Below are 17,229 nucleotides of genomic sequence, written 5' to 3'. Positions count from 1 at the left end.
AGATTCTAACAAAGTACCAAATATCAAACGTCGTAGGCAAAAGCTAAAACAAACAATCTCAAAATAAGAACACAAGTGATTAACGTGGTTAGGCATAAAGTCTACGTCCACTGGCGAAGCATGGCAAGGAATTTCACTAAGCAAACGGAGATTACAAAAGAGTGTTTAACTCTCACAAACACAAATCCTACAAATTACAAACCCAAAACCAAACGAGTACAAAATTGAAAACAAACGGGGAATATTGTCCAAAATGCTCTCTAACTCACAAACTCACAAATTGACTCTAGCAAATTTGCCACATGAACGAGCCTTGAATTTGCCACACACTCATGACTCCAAATGGTGACCTCCACCCGAAACCCAATTAGAGAAAACTCTCTAAACCAATGGTAACGGAACACAAAATAAACTAACCCCTAAGGTCCTATTTATATAGGACTTAAAGGTTACAATGAGAATCCTAATCCTAATTGGAAGTTAATCAAAATCCTAATCAAATAGGTAATTTACAAAATCTTTCCACCAAGTAAGGAATCCAACCAAGAAGCCAAATCTAAACTCAAATAGGACACCAAACGAAATAGGTAACACAAACCTAATTTCTACATCATCCAAATTTTGAGTCCTAAATCACAAAAATCTCCACCTCGGCAAGAAATTATCAAACTTCCAAATCAAATTTCAAACTGGGATAACAAATACAAACATAAATGTGCACCAATTCTTTCGAAAACTTATCTCCACCATGACTCAAAAAATCCAAAAGTCTGCAAAACTTGAAATTTCTTCCAACACCTTCTCCAACAAATTTCATTACGGAAACTAACATATACGAGCCAAAAAATCTATGCAAAGCCTGAACAAACGACCAAAAATGCGAACTAGCACTTCACCAAAGTCTAGAACATCAAACTCCATCATATGACAATGAAGAGTGAACAAATGTTGCCTCAAAGACAACCACATGGGATGGGTAAACAAGTTCTCAAACTTGAGCCACAACTCCAAAGCATATTTGACATCAACAACAACAAGATTGCTCCAAGTGCCTGCTCCAAGAGGTCTTTGTTTCTCCTTAGCGCTTTCAAAAGTCCTTGTTCAACTAACAATGCACGCATCTTCAATTGCCAAATACTAAAGTCATTCCTCCCCTCAAATTCTTCAAATATCAAATTTCACCAATGCCCCAAAAAGGTTCATCATGAATGACAAACAAACCCCAAGTCAAAACCTAGGGCTTTGATACCACTTGTTGTACTTTTATGGGCAAGAGGAAGAATGTTTAGCTTGCACAAACCCAAATCCCACAAATTACAAACCCAAAACCAAACGGGTAAAGAACCCAAAACAAAATGGAGAAAATTCTTCCAAATGCTCGTTAACTCACAAACTCACAAATTGATTCTAACAAATTTGCCAAACGAACGAGCCATGAACTTTCCAGACACCCATGACTCCAAACAATCACCTCCACCCAATACCCAATTAGAGAAAACTTTCTAAACCAATAGTGACGGCACACAAAATAACCAAACCCTAAGGTCCTATTTATGTAGCACTTAGATTACAAGAAAATCCTAATCCTAATCAAAAGTGATTGAAATCCTAATCAAATAGGTAATTAACAAAATCTCTCCAAAGAATTCAACCAAAAGCCAAATCGAAACCCAAACAGAACACCAAACGAAATACGTAACACAAACTTAATTTATGCATCATCCTAATTTTAAGCCGTAAATCACAACATACCTCTAGAGGTCGGAAAGTACCTTACATAGCTTGGTCGAACTAAGATAGTGAGCGGTTAGTCTTAGCACTCAGGCATATCCCTTTTAACTCTCTTGGGCCTTGGGTTATTTGTTTGATCTCAGTGCTATCTGTTTGAACCAATCTATGTTTACTCCTCTAAGGGTGGTCGGGGAATAACCTACATTTGGTGGCGCTATTGTTCCCTCAGCCCTCAACAACGTAGATAAATCTATCAAGATGATTGTATAGATTTGTAAGTCCCATGTAGCTTTTCATTTTAAGTGCTTAGGTATCGGCACTTGTCGACTCGTTGAGCAAGTCCTTGGAGAATGGTTGAGGAACCTCTTATTTGGAGTAGCCGAGATTTTTGAGCTTAGACGCCCTATTTTACAATCAGTCCCAAACACTTTTCATCACGTTACCCATGACTTCCCGTAAGGTGCTCATCAAGTCGAGGTGATCGTGTGGGTTCTCGGTCAAGCCCTTGGATACCTGCTTAATAGCTTATACCCATTTTCCTTGAGCACTTTCCTTCACTCGAAGCTTGCTATTTATGACTTCACGTTAAGGGAGGAGGACCTGCATTCATTGGGTCATTGGTAGGATCAGCCCTAAGTCGGGATGTGCTCTCGATCTTCTCATTTGTCTAAGTGATTTGTTCTAGGAGGTCAGCATCTTTTTCCTAAAGCAAGGTTTTTTTAGCATATAAGAGGCTCTCTACCTCATTCATCTCTTTGAAGCCGATAAGTATATCATTCATATTTTCCTCCAAGTTAGCAAGCTTAATCTTATCTTCTCGTCTTCTTGTACAGCTCTTTGGACCTACTAGAAAGAGCCTTGTCTCTCATCGTCATGCTGATTCTTTTGCTTGGTTGAGTACTATCGAGGAAAGTGCCTAAGATAGCTAGGTAGAAAACACAACCAAATTGTTTGCATTTCCCACAGACAGCGATAAACTGTTAGCGCTCAAAACTTGCAAGTTAACAAATTAAAACAATTAGCCCTTAGTGAGCTTAAGATAGAACTAAAATGAAATGGAGTTAGGATTTAAGTGGTTCACCCTTTAAAACTAGGCTGCATCCACAATGTTGCTTGGATTATATTGATTTCAAAGGTTATATATAACGCTCGGCTAAGACTATATTTATATCTACCTTCAGTTGTCTGAACCCCTACAAGAGGTTACCACCCTTTTCTATAGCCATCAATGAACCTAGAAAGCCTTTCTCTTACCTTTCTAGCATTTAATGTGCCACTTTCATTGACCAACATGCTGACAGCTTTTTTAACCATTAGTCAATATTCGGTGGTGAACTGATGTTTGCTGAGTCGAGGAGTGCATGCCCTTTTGGATCAATATGTGTCACAAGGCCTGCTCGTCGTCGATTAATTAACCATGTCACTATAAGCAGTGCCCCGACCACCTTTATATCCAGTCTTTGGTTTTGATTGTTGATTGACACATGGCTAATTAGTGTTTGAGTATGCCTGCTCCTAAGACCTTGTGCTATCAAGTTGTTAGCCTTCCCAATGTCTCTAGCGGTCGGAAAGTACTTTATATAGCTTGCTCGAACTGAGCTAGTTAGCAGTCGGTCTTAGCGCTTGGGCATATCCTTTTTTAACTCCCTTGGGCCTTGGGTTTCTTAATCGTCTCTGGTCTTTGACTTTAATTAGGCCATGTGTGGTCTCCTTCTCAGCCTACACTATTTTGTGGGCCGAAAAAGACCCTACATCAACAACTTTTTATATACATTTCTACAAATTATATATCTTTCCTTTTCATTTTATTTTATTTTTACTAATGATTGTATTATGTAGATATATACTACAAAAGTTGTCATAATTTTAGAAAGTTTTTGCAACTTTTTTTAATTGCCCCCTCATACATCAACAATCATTTTCAATTTCAGGGATCATCTTGATGATGTGGGTCAATTTCAGGGACCATTTATGATAAAAACCCTTAAATGCACTTGAAATTGTCATATAGTCTCAATTTACCTCTTGAAAGGTTTTGTCACACTTCGCCCCCTGAAATTGACATTTTCAACTATTTTGGTCTTAGTTCACTTCATTTCGTTAAAGAACTAGTAAATTTAAGGTATTTTAGACATTTTATTTTTTACACATCTATTTACATCTAGCTTACACACTAAACCCATCTCAATTTCATTTTTGTCAATTCTAATTCAAATCCCATGAGTTAGGGCCTTTTTCAAACTAAATTATTCAATCAATAGAAAAATTCCGAGAACAAAGTGAAATTTTTGGTTGCAAACTGTGAACATTCATTAGATGTTATTTATTTATTTATTTATTTATTTTGGTTTGGGAAGTATTTTGGACATGATAGCTTAATGTTTTTTTTTTTTAGATTATATTTAGTGTAGTTGATCTAATCTTTTTTTAATGGTGAAACTTGTAGTTAGGCCAATTACGATTAGAAAAATATCTTGAAATAGGTTGATCTTGTTTTCTTTCCCTTGTAATGAGTATTTTTCAAGTGCAAAGTGCCAATAAATGGTTGCCTTGCAAGTGAAATGACTCTAATAATAAAAATGTAACCCTTAGATTCGTTGATAATGATTTTGTTGCTTGGAGTTTTTCTATTGATTGACTAATTTATTTTAAAAAATGCTTTTAAACAAAATAGTCCCTGAGATTTGCATAACTTCTTAATTTGGTTCTTGAGATTTAAAATCGATAGAAGTGATCCCTCAGTTTGTCCACCATTAATCGTTTTGGTCATTCTATGCAAAATCTCCATTAAATAAGAATGAACAACAAAAAATACCCTCAATTTTTGTTAAATCATTTTGGCCCATTGTTTATTAAATTGAGGTATTTTTGTTCTTATTTAACATAATTTTTATGGAATGACCAAAACTCGTTGTAAATTAGAGTTGTCAAAAATGGAATTGAGATTGGTTTAGTGTGTAGGCTAGAGGTAAATAAATGTGTAAAAAATAAGATGCCTAAAATAACCTTGAACTTAATAGTTCTTTAATGGAATGAGGTGAAGTAAGAACAAAATAGTTGAAAATGTCTAAGTAAGACAAAACCGGTTTCAAGTGGTAAATTGAGACTAAATGACAATGTCAGGGAGTATTTCAATTGATAAGCCTATAATATATACATTTGCTTTTCCTCTTTTGAATTTTAAGCGTCTTTTAACCATATAGAAGCTATTCATCTATGTATATTAACTACAGAACATGAAATCTTGCCAGCCCATTTGGTTTGGTTTTATAAAAGTGCAACTGCCCCTATTGAATACCAACTTTTTCTCAATTGCATTGCCACAATAGGCTTTTTCTTGTTCGATTTGATTGAAATTTAAGACCATTTATAGAACTTTAATGCTAATTAGTATGTAATAATGCTAATTAGGACCAGAGAAGTGGAAATAATCTGTAGAGATAGAGTACAATGTCCAAACTCTAAAGAGTACTTCTACCTAATAGGCTCTAAATGATATTAATTTTTATTAACAGGCAAGTCATAGAATGCCAAAATTAGTTTAATTAACCTAATTAAAATGGTCCATACCCTAACCACTACCACTTGATAAAGTCAGTGTGCCTCTCACGTTGACGTAGATTTGTAGTTTCATTTTTCCATACAACTTTTGACACATGTTTTTGTGAGTCCATTTCATAACGTATTTCAACGATAAAAAAAAATGTTTATAAAATAGTTTTCTTTTGAAATCGATGACAAGGGGCCCATTTCATAATATACATATATAGGAAACTTTTAAGGAAAGTGATCCTCATTTTTTTATAAAAATGAAAATTAATTATGGGATCCACACCATATTGAACTTTAACAATTTGAAACGTTTATTTTTCAAGTTGCACCTCATAAATCATCCTTACAAAATATTAGCCAAATTCTCTAAGAAACATTGAAATTTCATCATGATAATTAAATAACCAATTGCTTTCGGATTGAATTGAATTTTTACAAAGATAATCTATGAATCGAGACTTACAAATTAGACGGTTCGAATTGTTAAAGTTTGATATGAAATAAATCTCACAACTAATCCCCATTTTTTTTTATAAAAATAGAAATCATTTTCCTTAAAGGGTCTATATATATGAAATGGATCTCACAACTAATTTCCATTTTTTTAATAAAAATAGAAATAATTTCCCTTAACGGATATATATATATATATATATATATATATATATATATATATTCCTTTTGTGCATTGTTCCATGTGCAACATAAATATATATTTTCGGTATGTGATAAGATGAAAGAGGTTGTTTACGTGGTGGAGAACGTTAAGCAAACTCTTAAAAGTGAGACTCTCTACTATTAACACGAAAATTAACATTAAACTATGAGGTGACAAAAAGTCTATGGATAATTTCACTTTGACAGAGTCCTTATCATTTCTCTACGTGGTGAATGCAAGAAGATAAATTGCAAATAATTTTTAATCAATGTCAAACCCTAAAACGATACAGGCTAGAAACTTAACAATTAAGTGGTTTATATAGTTATCCTTAAGTATGTTGTACAAGGGACATGTTGATTGTGTTAGATACATGTAAGCAGCCAATATATATTTGAGAATAACCTCTCAAATTATTTAAATACTCATATCAAACCCTGGATCTAGCTCTGAAAAATAAAATAAAAAGGAAAACCTACATAAACACCTCAAATTTTCTAAAACAATGAATTGAAGATTTGACACAGAGAACGACATTAAAATGCCAAAATTTCCCTGTCTGCTAACTGTTTGTATCATTCTAGTACACGTATCCCTGAAAGTGAAAAATATTTATTCCTTCTAATCTAACCCGAGCGAGTAACTTAATCCTTTTGTTTTCTTAATCTATCCAACAGTCAACCCTTTTTAACATTAAGAAGAAATATACAACTATAATGTAACGTTTGGTAAGTTAGAAACACCAATATGCATGCATACGTCCTTATATAATTTGGTTACAAATTAATGAGACTAAAGGAAGACGGAATTCAAATATCCCATAACGAACATGTTGGAAACTTGCATGCTTGGAACCAATGGCAAACATTAAAATTAGTTTTCTTTTTAAATCGATGACAAGGAGACCGATTGGTTGTCATCTTCCCTACTTCATTTTAGTAAACAATCAATTTGAATTCCTAATTTCATGAACACAAAATGCATGCAAAGACTACTAAATTTCACCTTGGGAATGTTCGGACATCTTACGAATCTATAATATGGTGGCCAATTCAAAGTGGATCTTTTACGGTCCTTAAACCATCCAAGTCCTAATGTATCCTAATATGACTTTGGTGGGTGTTGGGAATTGTTAAACCAAATACAAGACTGATTTGTAGTTATGTTCGATGGTAGCAAATCCGTCAGCAGCTATATTAGCTTCTTTGTATATGTGATTGTTTGGGCCTAAAATAACACTTTGGGTTGAGCCTAGAAGTGTTCTCTGTCCAATAAGAAATATCGGGAATATTCCTTGCCATGGGCCGAGTCCAATAGAATTCGGCTGAATTCTATTAGAAGATGGTTTTTCCTGGATAAGGGTGAAGTGATCAGATCCTACTGCAATAAGGATTCTTCAGAAGTTAAGGATGCTTCAAATAAGACAAGATATCGAGAATCAAGGGATTTAATCTGAATGATTAAAGAGCTTGTTTCAGAATCATATGAGAGTTAGGATTGGTCGAAACCTAATCAGATTGGGTTGAGGAGTTCTAGTCCGAGTGAAATTTTACCTCGGCCATTAGGGAAATTACTACTATAAATAAAAAGGGAAGTGCATCATTCAAGCCCCCTCCAATTAACACACAATTGCCCTCTGCAAACCTCTCAAACACCTTGAGATTTTTATTTTCTTTTTTCCTGCCAACACATCTTCAGTTTGGATAAACAGCATTATGGAGGTAACCGATGACATCTTTAGTTTGGATAAACAACACTGAAGCTATAGAATCAGCCAACCGAGGAGCACCTTCAGTTTGCATAAACAACACTGCTTTGAGACTGACTGATTATCTATCCAAGTCTCGGTTAACGAGGATTTTTGAGTCCTTATTGGAAGAGGTCATCTGACCAAACTTTTCGGCGAATGAGGTGTTACCAGGCTCGGCACATTGAAAGCTGAGTTTATTTTATGATTAGATACTCTCAAGTAGATTTTACAGCTTGGCATTCAGACAGCCGAACCACATTTACAATCAAGACACTTATCTCTTTTGAGTATTTGTGTCTTTACAGTCTGGTACCAGTTCAGCATTATTATATTTGCATAAATATAATTACTGAGACCAAACCCGGTGCCGACGATTCGTGAACTTCGAAGAAACTAGTAGCCTTGTCTTTAGGCTCTAGAACCCAAAGGCCGAGACAAGTTCCTTCCACCGCCGCAAACATAAAATACAGAAATCAGCAGCGCACCCAATGCCACATCGACATATTTTACTCTCCGGCTAAACTCGACCTACTAGTTGGCATGCCCCGCATTTAACCAAATGACGTAGTTAGCTCCTTAATTACTCGGCATGTGCGCCACGTAGGCTAGGTAGTTTTTAGGGTCAACATTTTGGCACACCTAGTGGAACCCAATGTTAAAGCTACGAAGTTTATGACCATTGAGACACGGTAAATTAAACAGAAAACAACTATGGGTAAATCGGCTACCAGTTTAGCACCTATGGTTCAAAGTCCAGTCTAAGGTCTCGCATCGTAGGCACAAGATCTTCCTGTTGCCGTGACACTTGAAGCCACAAGCACGGTTCGTCAAGAAACAATAAATTAATATTAGCGGTCAAAGCCATGATGTTGTGGTCTTCACCCAGACTAATAAGATGGCAAAAGATGGTTTTATCGAATGGGTAAAGGATTGCAACAACGACGATGAAACCTCTGGTGCAGCGTCTAAATCTTTTTTCCGACAACGGTTAGAAGACCAATCTCGGTAATTTGAGCAAATCTTTGGCCGAGAGATGAAAAGCGTACTTGAAGCAATGTGTGATAACAACTCGATGAATAATAAGTTGCTTGAAAAAATAGTTAACAAAGCTCACAAGAATGAGCCCGTTGATTAACCCAGGCATCACCCTTTTTTAAAGAATGCTCCTTTAGGAAGGGAAAGGTTGCCGCCGGTACAGGCCAAGGTGGAATTCACTCGACCTAGGATGATCTTGAAAAAACATATAGTGAGCCAAGCACCAGTTTGGCCGAATTTGGCCAAAGAACAATAACGACATCCGTGGATATGGTTGAAGTCCAGAGAATGATTGATTCGGCCTTGAAAAAAAAAAAAGCCAAAATTCCCAAAGTTTATCCATCCTTACCCAACCTTTGTTGAAAGGTTTGAATATCCCTGAGGATTCAAGATCCTAGATTTTAGTCTCTTACTGGAGAATTATCCTTGTCCTCACTAAAACATGTGGCTAGATTCATCACTCAATGTGGAGATTTCAACAGTGATTTCCATAAACTACAACTATTTAATTTCTCATTGACAGGCATAGTGTTCATATGGTATATCAATCTTCCACCAAATTCTATACAAAATTGGGAAGAACTAATTGAGAAATTCTGGGCAATTTTATTGACCCGAAATGGAAGTGTTAGTATCTTCTTTGGCTAAAATGGCTCAGTCATTTGATGAGTCACCAATGGAATTTCTTACCAGGTTCAAATCTGTCAGGAGTTGGTGCCGAGTACTCATCCCTGAAGTCGAATTTGTTCGGCTCACCCAGAATGGCCTAGATGTGGTGTACAAGAAGAAATGATTGGGGGGGGGGGGTAAACTTTCGAGATATGTATGAGTTGGCTCAACACATCGAGCAATATGATTATTTCTCAAAGAAGAAAAAATCTCGAAAACTTCAACTCGTGGAACGGTTTATAAGAATCCAACGGTAAGCTATGCATCAGTCGGGGGTGATGAATCCCAATATGTTAGTATAGACGCGCCCGAGATAGTGATTGACAAACCTTATGTATGCAAGGCACTGGCTCACGCTAGTTACAACGATGTCAAAACATGTTCGGCCGCTATTAAAGCAGTCGTTAAAACATCGAAGGTGTACACTTTTGACATCACCAAAGCTGATGCTATCTTCAACCAGCTACTACTTGCAAAGATCATTAAGCTTCAAGCAGGGCATGACATTCCCAAGGCCGAAGATTTAAAAAGGAAACCTTACTGCAAGTATCACAACTTAAACAAACACATGACGAATAAGTGTGTCATGTTCGGTGATTCCATTCAAAGCTAGATTGACAATGGCAGACTGAAATTCTCAGAGAAGACACAAATGTTGGTCGATGCTAATCATTTTCCTTCAATAACAGTGAGCTTGGTGGACACCCATTTGCCGAAGGATAAGAAAAAAGGAAAAGCTGAGTACATCCCAACATACCATATCCTAAAACAGAATTCCCGGGCGTGTCTGAAAATAGATTTTTTATCCCAAAACGAGTCGCCTAGTTTCTTCTTGAATCCAGTCTATGTTGAGCCAATATCTGACTCTTGTTCAAATAAGTCTGAAAGCCCAATAATCCTGTGCAATAGATACCAATCAGAAGTCATCATAACCAAGCCAAAACCACAGAAACCTTCTGCCAAATCACCACAACCCACACTTACGATTTTGGCGAAATCTCAACCAGTGCTTGGCTCAGGTTAATGCCAACAAAGGATTTTTGACAGACTCGGCCCTTAACAGCAGAGTTAAAAACTGCCTTTAGCTAGACAGTGGCTTGATTTCAATAGGCCATTTTATGATAAGGACTACTATGTACACAACTTTGGAAGTTCAAATTCATCCACGACCCAGCGAACCTTCAAACCACCTGAGCCATGTGACCATCGTTGGTATAGTTACAATTCCCCTACCGGCGCATATACTGTTTTGTCTAAATCCAAGAAATGTAGCCGATAAAGGATGGACTGCATGGTTTGTCGACACGCGACTCAGGAAGTTTTAGTCCCAAAATGGCATCGTAAAGAAATGGCAAAAAAAGAAGATGATAAACAAACTCCGGTGTTTATGACCAAGTTGCTTTAAGGGAAGAAGGTAATTGATCGCAATTTTGAAACCGAGAGTAAAGAATCGAAGAAACGAATCAAACTTCTTCTCTAGCTAGAGAAACGAAAACTCAAATCGAGCATTTCAGGAAGAAGGCCAAGAGCAAACTTCCTCCATTACCACCACAAAAGCTATTAATTAAAGTCAGACGGAATTGCCGTCCACCATTTTTTGGTGAGGCTCTAGATTGCATGCGGGAATTTCACAAGTAGAATTCGACAAATGACCTATACAATTTCATAAAGCCATGTCAGGAGTCATCTCAATTTAGCTTTGACCGGCCCCGATGCCGAACAAATTATTCAGAAATGGTTAGATTTGGGGATGAAAGCCAGATTCCAACACATTCGCGAAGCCAGTGTTCTTGGCTTCGATGTCAACCCATACATCAATTTAGACCCTGCAGACCTCGCATTCTTTGTAGATGATCTGTAATATTTGCAACATCAGTTTGAGATTTTTTCGGCTGTATCCTTATTCGGCCTTTCGACTGAAGAGATGGAGTGAGTTAACAGGTTGGACACCTATTTGGACACACAAGATGCTCGTATCACATATCAAGAGTGGGTTCACAAAGCTTTGCAAACATAAGACCAAGTCCCAGTGATAATGGAACCAGTTGCCAAAATCGAAGATGAAACGGCCACGCCAGGTACACCAGGTGCACATATTTTACCTGTGGTTAATGATGATGTAGTTGGTGTGACCAAAGATCAAGATATTCTTCCAAACAATCTAGAAGATAGAGATCGTGACCCAATGGGGCCCTCGGTCCTCGACAACATGGAAATTAGCATGGTCCATGTCATATCTGCAGAATTCCAACCAACCACGTCTCAACAAAGCTTTTTAAATGGTGATGTAGTTGCCAAACAGAAGCTTCGAGCAACCTTAGCTGAGCTATTTCCCTGCTTTTTGGCCGTTAACCTTCATCATCTGAAGCCATTGTACATAATGGCTCATATTGAAGGGTATTTGATACCCAAAGTTTTGGTTGACTGTGGGGCAACAGTTAACATCATGCCTATTTCTATAATGAAAGCTCTGCGATGCTCCAAAGATGAAATCATTCCATCCCGCGTGACCATGACCAACTTTGTTGGCGATAAATCTCAGACTAAAAGAGTCCTACCTTTAGAAGTAAATATCGCAGGTCGAAATCATATGACTGCTTTTGTTATAGTTGATTCAAAGACCGAGTATAATGCATTGTTCGGTCGTGACTGGATCCACTAGACTAGTTGTATCCCTTCATCACTCTACCGGGCCCTTATTTTCTTGGACGACAAATCGACCGTAGTTCATTCGGTTGATAACCAGCTATTTGAAGCCAACATGATTCAAGCCCGTTATTACGACGACCAGGTCGGCTATATCATTTTACAAGGCTTTAATAAAAAAAGAAGGCCGACCAGAATCTCTATCCAGAAAATCGTCGAGGTTGGCGCTGAAACCATTCAATAGGATTCGGCAAGACCTGGATTGGTTGACTTAGCTAATTATCTTGATGACTGACGCAACATAACAGGATGAACGAATGGCCGCAATTTCATCGATGATGGAATGGCTGCTAACCCACTGGTACACCATTTCCAAGCAGCCAGATTCTAGCGTGAACTTAGTGGAGTTCCTCACCGAAGGGAAAAAAGGCCCAGAGTTATCCTTCAATAAAATTCAATTTGCAACAACCGAGCCCGAAGATATTCAGCCTGAAGTCAAAGATCATTTAGAAGAGATAAATGTTGGAATAGCCGACGAATCTTGGCCTTTATGTATTAGTTTTTTGTTGCCTCAACCTATGAAAGGCGAACTTTGTAAATTACATAAAGAATTTAAAGACTGTTTTACTTTAAGTTACCATGAGATGCCTGGCCTTGATCGAACACTGATTAAACACAAACTGCATATCAAACCTAGATGTAAACCTTTCAGCTAATCTCCAACACAATTCTTGACCGAAGTTCAACTCAACATAAAAGACGAACTTGTTCAACTTTTAAAAGCCGGCTTTTTTTTTTTACAGCTCGATACGTCGAATGGTTAGCGAATATTGTCCCAGTCTTGAAGAAGAGTGGTGTTTTGCGCATCTACATCGATTTTCGTAGTCTAAATTTGGCAGCCCGTAAAGATGAATATCCAATGCCAATTTTAGATTTATTAATCGATACCATAACAAACCACTAGATGTTCTCTTTCATGGACGGCCACGCTGGTTACAATCAAATTTTTATTGCTGAAGTAAATATTCATAAAACTGTTTTTCGGTGCCCTAAGGACCTACGAATAGGTTGTCATGCCTTTCGGACTTAAGAACACTGGTGCCACATATCAACATGCCATGAATACCATTTTCCACGACTTGATTGGCACAATTGTTGAAGTATACATCGATGATGTTGTAATCAAGTCCAAACGCTGTCAAACACCTCCTTTTAGTTATCCTTCTGTAGAACTTCAAGAGCACGCTCATAAAGACTATTTTCAAGCCCAGGTTGAATTGATACCTAAAGAGAAATGTATCAACTGGAAGACCAAATGGAGAGCTACCAAGGATAGCCGTTATGTCAAGAACGGTTGGTCCAATAGGGCCGAGTGAAAGCACCATAGTGTTGATGGCCGAGCATCAAAAGCTCATAGCAGCCATCAGGAACTCTCGATACATGTTGATCTCGATGGTCAAGAGTTTAATGGTGTCAAAAATACTAAGTGATTTCTAATCAGTGGCGAAGTGTGGTTCCATTTAGCTAACCCAAGCAGCCCAAGCTACAGGGGTTGAAGGCAAAGCCCCTTGGGTTTTGGCGATTCCCATTTCAACCAATTGTAACCCTAGAATAAAAGACTTAAGCAATGGCTCTTCAGCATCTCAATGATGACTTCTGGAACGTCATCTTTAAACAAAGGGCCTATAATCTGGTGAGAAGCAACTACATCCTCTTCAAATTGAAGAGTTTTGATGGCGCTTCGAGTAATGAAATCGTTACACTTACCACACTCTTCAGTAAACTTGGTAACGAAATTGTTGGCAACCATTGAAGTAAGGTGAGAGGTTTGAGTTTATGGGTTTCAGAAATTAAAGTTCTGGGTTTCAAATTATCAGAGTAAAATGGCGAGAGTTCTGGGATTTTTTAAACATAAAATTGGAATGAGGCCAAAGTTAGTATTTATAGGCAACTGGAAGAGAAGATCGATTGTCTTACATCTGAAGATTGAAGGGCAAATCCAGCCGATATCTTTAATAATCATTGAAAATTTTGAAAATCCAGGCAAAGAGGCCAAAAAGCACTCAAATTAGGGCTGCACGATTACATGTGACAGCGAACTTTAAGGCACGATCATTATGAAGAGACGTTTGAAAAGTTTACAAGCCTCGGGTGTGAGGCGCGTACATCGCTGAAGTTAGACAGACGCGACGAGAAGCAGCCACATGTCAGGGTCTCACGACTATGAATAACTGACATGCAGAGTGGGAGATCGTGTCTAATAAATGCATCTGAGTGGGTGGATGGGGAATATTTGCAATGATCGTTTGTTTCGCCATGATCGCAAGGGGGAAGACAAACTGAGGGTGGGTGCAGGGTGAAGACAAATTGGAATTTTTTTTTTTTTTTTTTTGGGTGGGTGGTGGTTGCAGGTGGGGGGGAAGAAGATGAAGATGGGGGAGAAGAGAGAGGAGGGGAGAGGGGGAGGGACGAATTGAGGGATGCTTTTTCTTTTTGTTCTTTTTTTTTTAACTTTTCTTTATTATTTTAATATTTAAAAATATTAAATAAATTTTTTTTTTGGTTTTTAATAATATTTTAATGATTTTTTAATAGAAAATGGGCCCTGAATCAAGCCACATCAGCATTAAACTGAAAAGTAAGGCCAAGTAACGGAAGGTATAACATTGGACCAAATTCTAAAGATGCGGTATGACATTGTCAATTTTAAAAGATGAGGTATAACAGTGTCGTGACACTAATAGTTGAGGTAATTTTTGTACTTTACCCTAACTTAATTATTCTGGAGAAGATTGACAAAAAAAAATTATTCTGGAGAAGATGAGACATACAAAATGAAAGTGTTTGCAACACATACTGAAAGGATACTAATGAAGCCAATCATTAATGACTAGTTTGAACACCAACAGCGGTTTGATCAAATAAGTTGATTCATAGAAGCTTCAAAAAGGAGAAAATAAATTTTCCTTTTTTCTAATTCTAGCTGCTATAAAACAAAAACAAAATGATAGTCTTATTTGCCAAAGAAAGACCGTTGGTCTTGGAATAGCATTTTAATATACTTGCCTATATAGCTCAGCGATCCCTAGGAAGAAAATTTAAGGAGAATATTGATATGGGAAAAAACTTTATTCATATATAAGAAAAACAAAACAAAAGAAAAACAGTGAAAATGCTTTACATTTCAGTTGGAAAAGTACATATGCTTTCATGAGACACAAGTTCCTTGTCTTTTTTTTTTTTTTTTTTTTTTTTTTTGTTTTTTGTTTTTGTTTCTTTGAACGATCAAGTTCCTTGTTTATTACTTGCATAACTTCCTTGACTTTCTAGCCAACAAAACGTCTGCAAAATGCCAAATTCCAGCAGTATATGCTAGCTCTATGTTCCCATTCTTCCCCTCCTTGAATTTCCCTTGGCTGGCAATATCCGAATTCTCTTCGCTACACGTACGAAATCCCTGTAACAGGCACACGGACACATAAACGCGTCATCAGATGTATAAAGTCAAATTATGACCTTGTGTACTGCACGAAACCATAAGACTATCGATTAGAGAAATTCTTATTCAAATGCATCGTTCAGATTCACAGTCTGATTACAAATTATAAGTAAGAGAATTTTACGCACAAATCATAACATCGAGACTCTGTATCATGTATGTAATTGTCAAATTAAAAGGGAAAACATAACGAGAATAATAGTAATAACTCACTTCCAATTGAGGTCACCGGCAAGAAGAAGATCATCTTCCATGTCTTCATAAGCAATAACATGACCAGGAACAGCATTTGAAAGATCAAGATCCTTCTCGTTAATGGTTCCCACATCGCCACCATCCACGAACATCTGGCGGAGGGCCTTGGCAAGACTTTGGTAGCTTGCATGTTTCTGGAGGCAAATGCGTTGGCAGATCGAACGGCCTTCAAGCACAACGGTGACCGGAGGGACCACGGTGGAAACAAGATCGTCGTCAAGAAGTCCTGGGAAGCCATGGAGACTACTGCCATTAGGGTTTCTGTTCAAATGAGAAGACGTTGGAGTAATTGCACCACCACCACCAAGCTGTAGTCTGCTCTCTTGCCATCTTCTTTTCAAGGAGTCTTGTCTCTGAGATTGATCAAAAGCATTCATGATTTTCTATGAAATTAACTGAGAAGGGTTTGGTGTTTTTGGAGGGATATATGTTAGGAGAGAAGGATTCGAGTGAGGAAGCTGATCGAGATAGGTTTGGTATTTGTTGGGTTTGGACAAGGAGAGTGGGTATTTAATTGTGTCTTGGTAAAAATGAGTAGAAGAGTTAGGGAGAGGATAGAGAGAGGAGAAAGAGAGGAGAACGCACAAATGTCGGAAAAGTGGTCAGTTCAGTTAGGTGTCTGAAACTGCCTTAACTTGGAGAGTGCTTAATTTTCCTTTGTTTTATCAAAGCCATTATATAGCATATGTGAATATACCGACCTCGTCGATATATTTATACGTATAGATAGATGTAAAGGCGATTCTATCTTTCAAGGCAGGTCCTAAAGTTTAGAAGAAACTAATAACTATGAGGAACTAATAACTAAACCACATAAGGTTTCTTCTTTATTCTTGGTCCATATTATTCTTTAAGAACCAGAATTGCTACTGATTATTACAGTCTAGTGGAATTCATTTTCAATTGTAAGTGAGAGGTTTTAGTTTTGATTCTCCTCAAAAGCGAATTTAAATCATATTATTACTAGTTCAATGTAAGGCTAAGCTCACCCTCTCCTTATTAGTGTAGGTAATATCGTTTGTTCGAAGAAAAAAACTCAAAATTTGTAGTTGAAAATCATTATTCGGGAAATAAAAGTCTCAATTCCAACCATATATGTCTAAATAATAAAACAAGTAGAGTGTGGCTTTGTCTAAACCAGATAAATTAAAATGAATGAAGTGGAATGTTCAGATTGCCTCGTTTGGTATTTAGGATTTAAAGATCGATAACACCATTAAACTAGTATGTTGAAGGAGCAAAAATGAAAAAATTGTCTCTGACGTTAGAAAAAGGATTACTCTCATTAAAGAAACTTATCCATTCTAACCATTTCTCCTCCTCATAAATATGAGGATTAGAAAGGGAAAAGTTTCTTTCATGTCTAATCCTCTTCTACTCCACTGAAAATGAAAAATGACTAATCTCTAACTTCAATACACCTTTAATTTAGTA

General features: G+C 37.2%; 1 protein-coding gene across 2 annotated transcripts; it reads right to left on the bottom strand.

Moving 5' to 3' along the window:
- Positions 1 to 15,157: 15,157 nt before the first annotated feature.
- IAA33 (indole-3-acetic acid inducible 33) lies at positions 15,158 to 16,487 on the bottom strand. Of its 2 annotated transcripts, none has more exons than XM_068475826.2 (2): positions 15,754 to 16,486; positions 15,158 to 15,498 (listed from the first exon to the last, which is right to left on the bottom strand). In XM_068475826.2, the coding sequence occupies exons 1-2, from the start codon at positions 16,170 to 16,172 to the stop codon at positions 15,420 to 15,422; spliced, it is 498 nt and encodes a 165-aa protein (XP_068331927.2). In that variant the 5' UTR covers positions 16,173 to 16,486; the 3' UTR covers positions 15,158 to 15,419. The 2 variants fall into 2 exon arrangements, with proteins under 2 accessions (XP_068331927.2, XP_088539340.1); XM_088683214.1 differs by having other exon boundaries at positions 15,427 to 15,565; positions 15,754 to 16,487.
- Between the last annotated feature and the right edge of the window lie 742 nt (positions 16,488 to 17,229).

The sequence above is a fragment of the Pyrus communis genome, chromosome 13 (genome assembly GCF_041283825.1).
Source record: "Pyrus communis isolate YQ-2024b chromosome 13, ASM4128382v1, whole genome shotgun sequence".
NCBI classification, from domain to species: domain Eukaryota; kingdom Viridiplantae; phylum Streptophyta; class Magnoliopsida; order Rosales; family Rosaceae; genus Pyrus; species Pyrus communis.
Note: the sequence above shows the minus strand (reverse complement) of the source record. Positions and strands in the feature narration are given on the sequence as shown.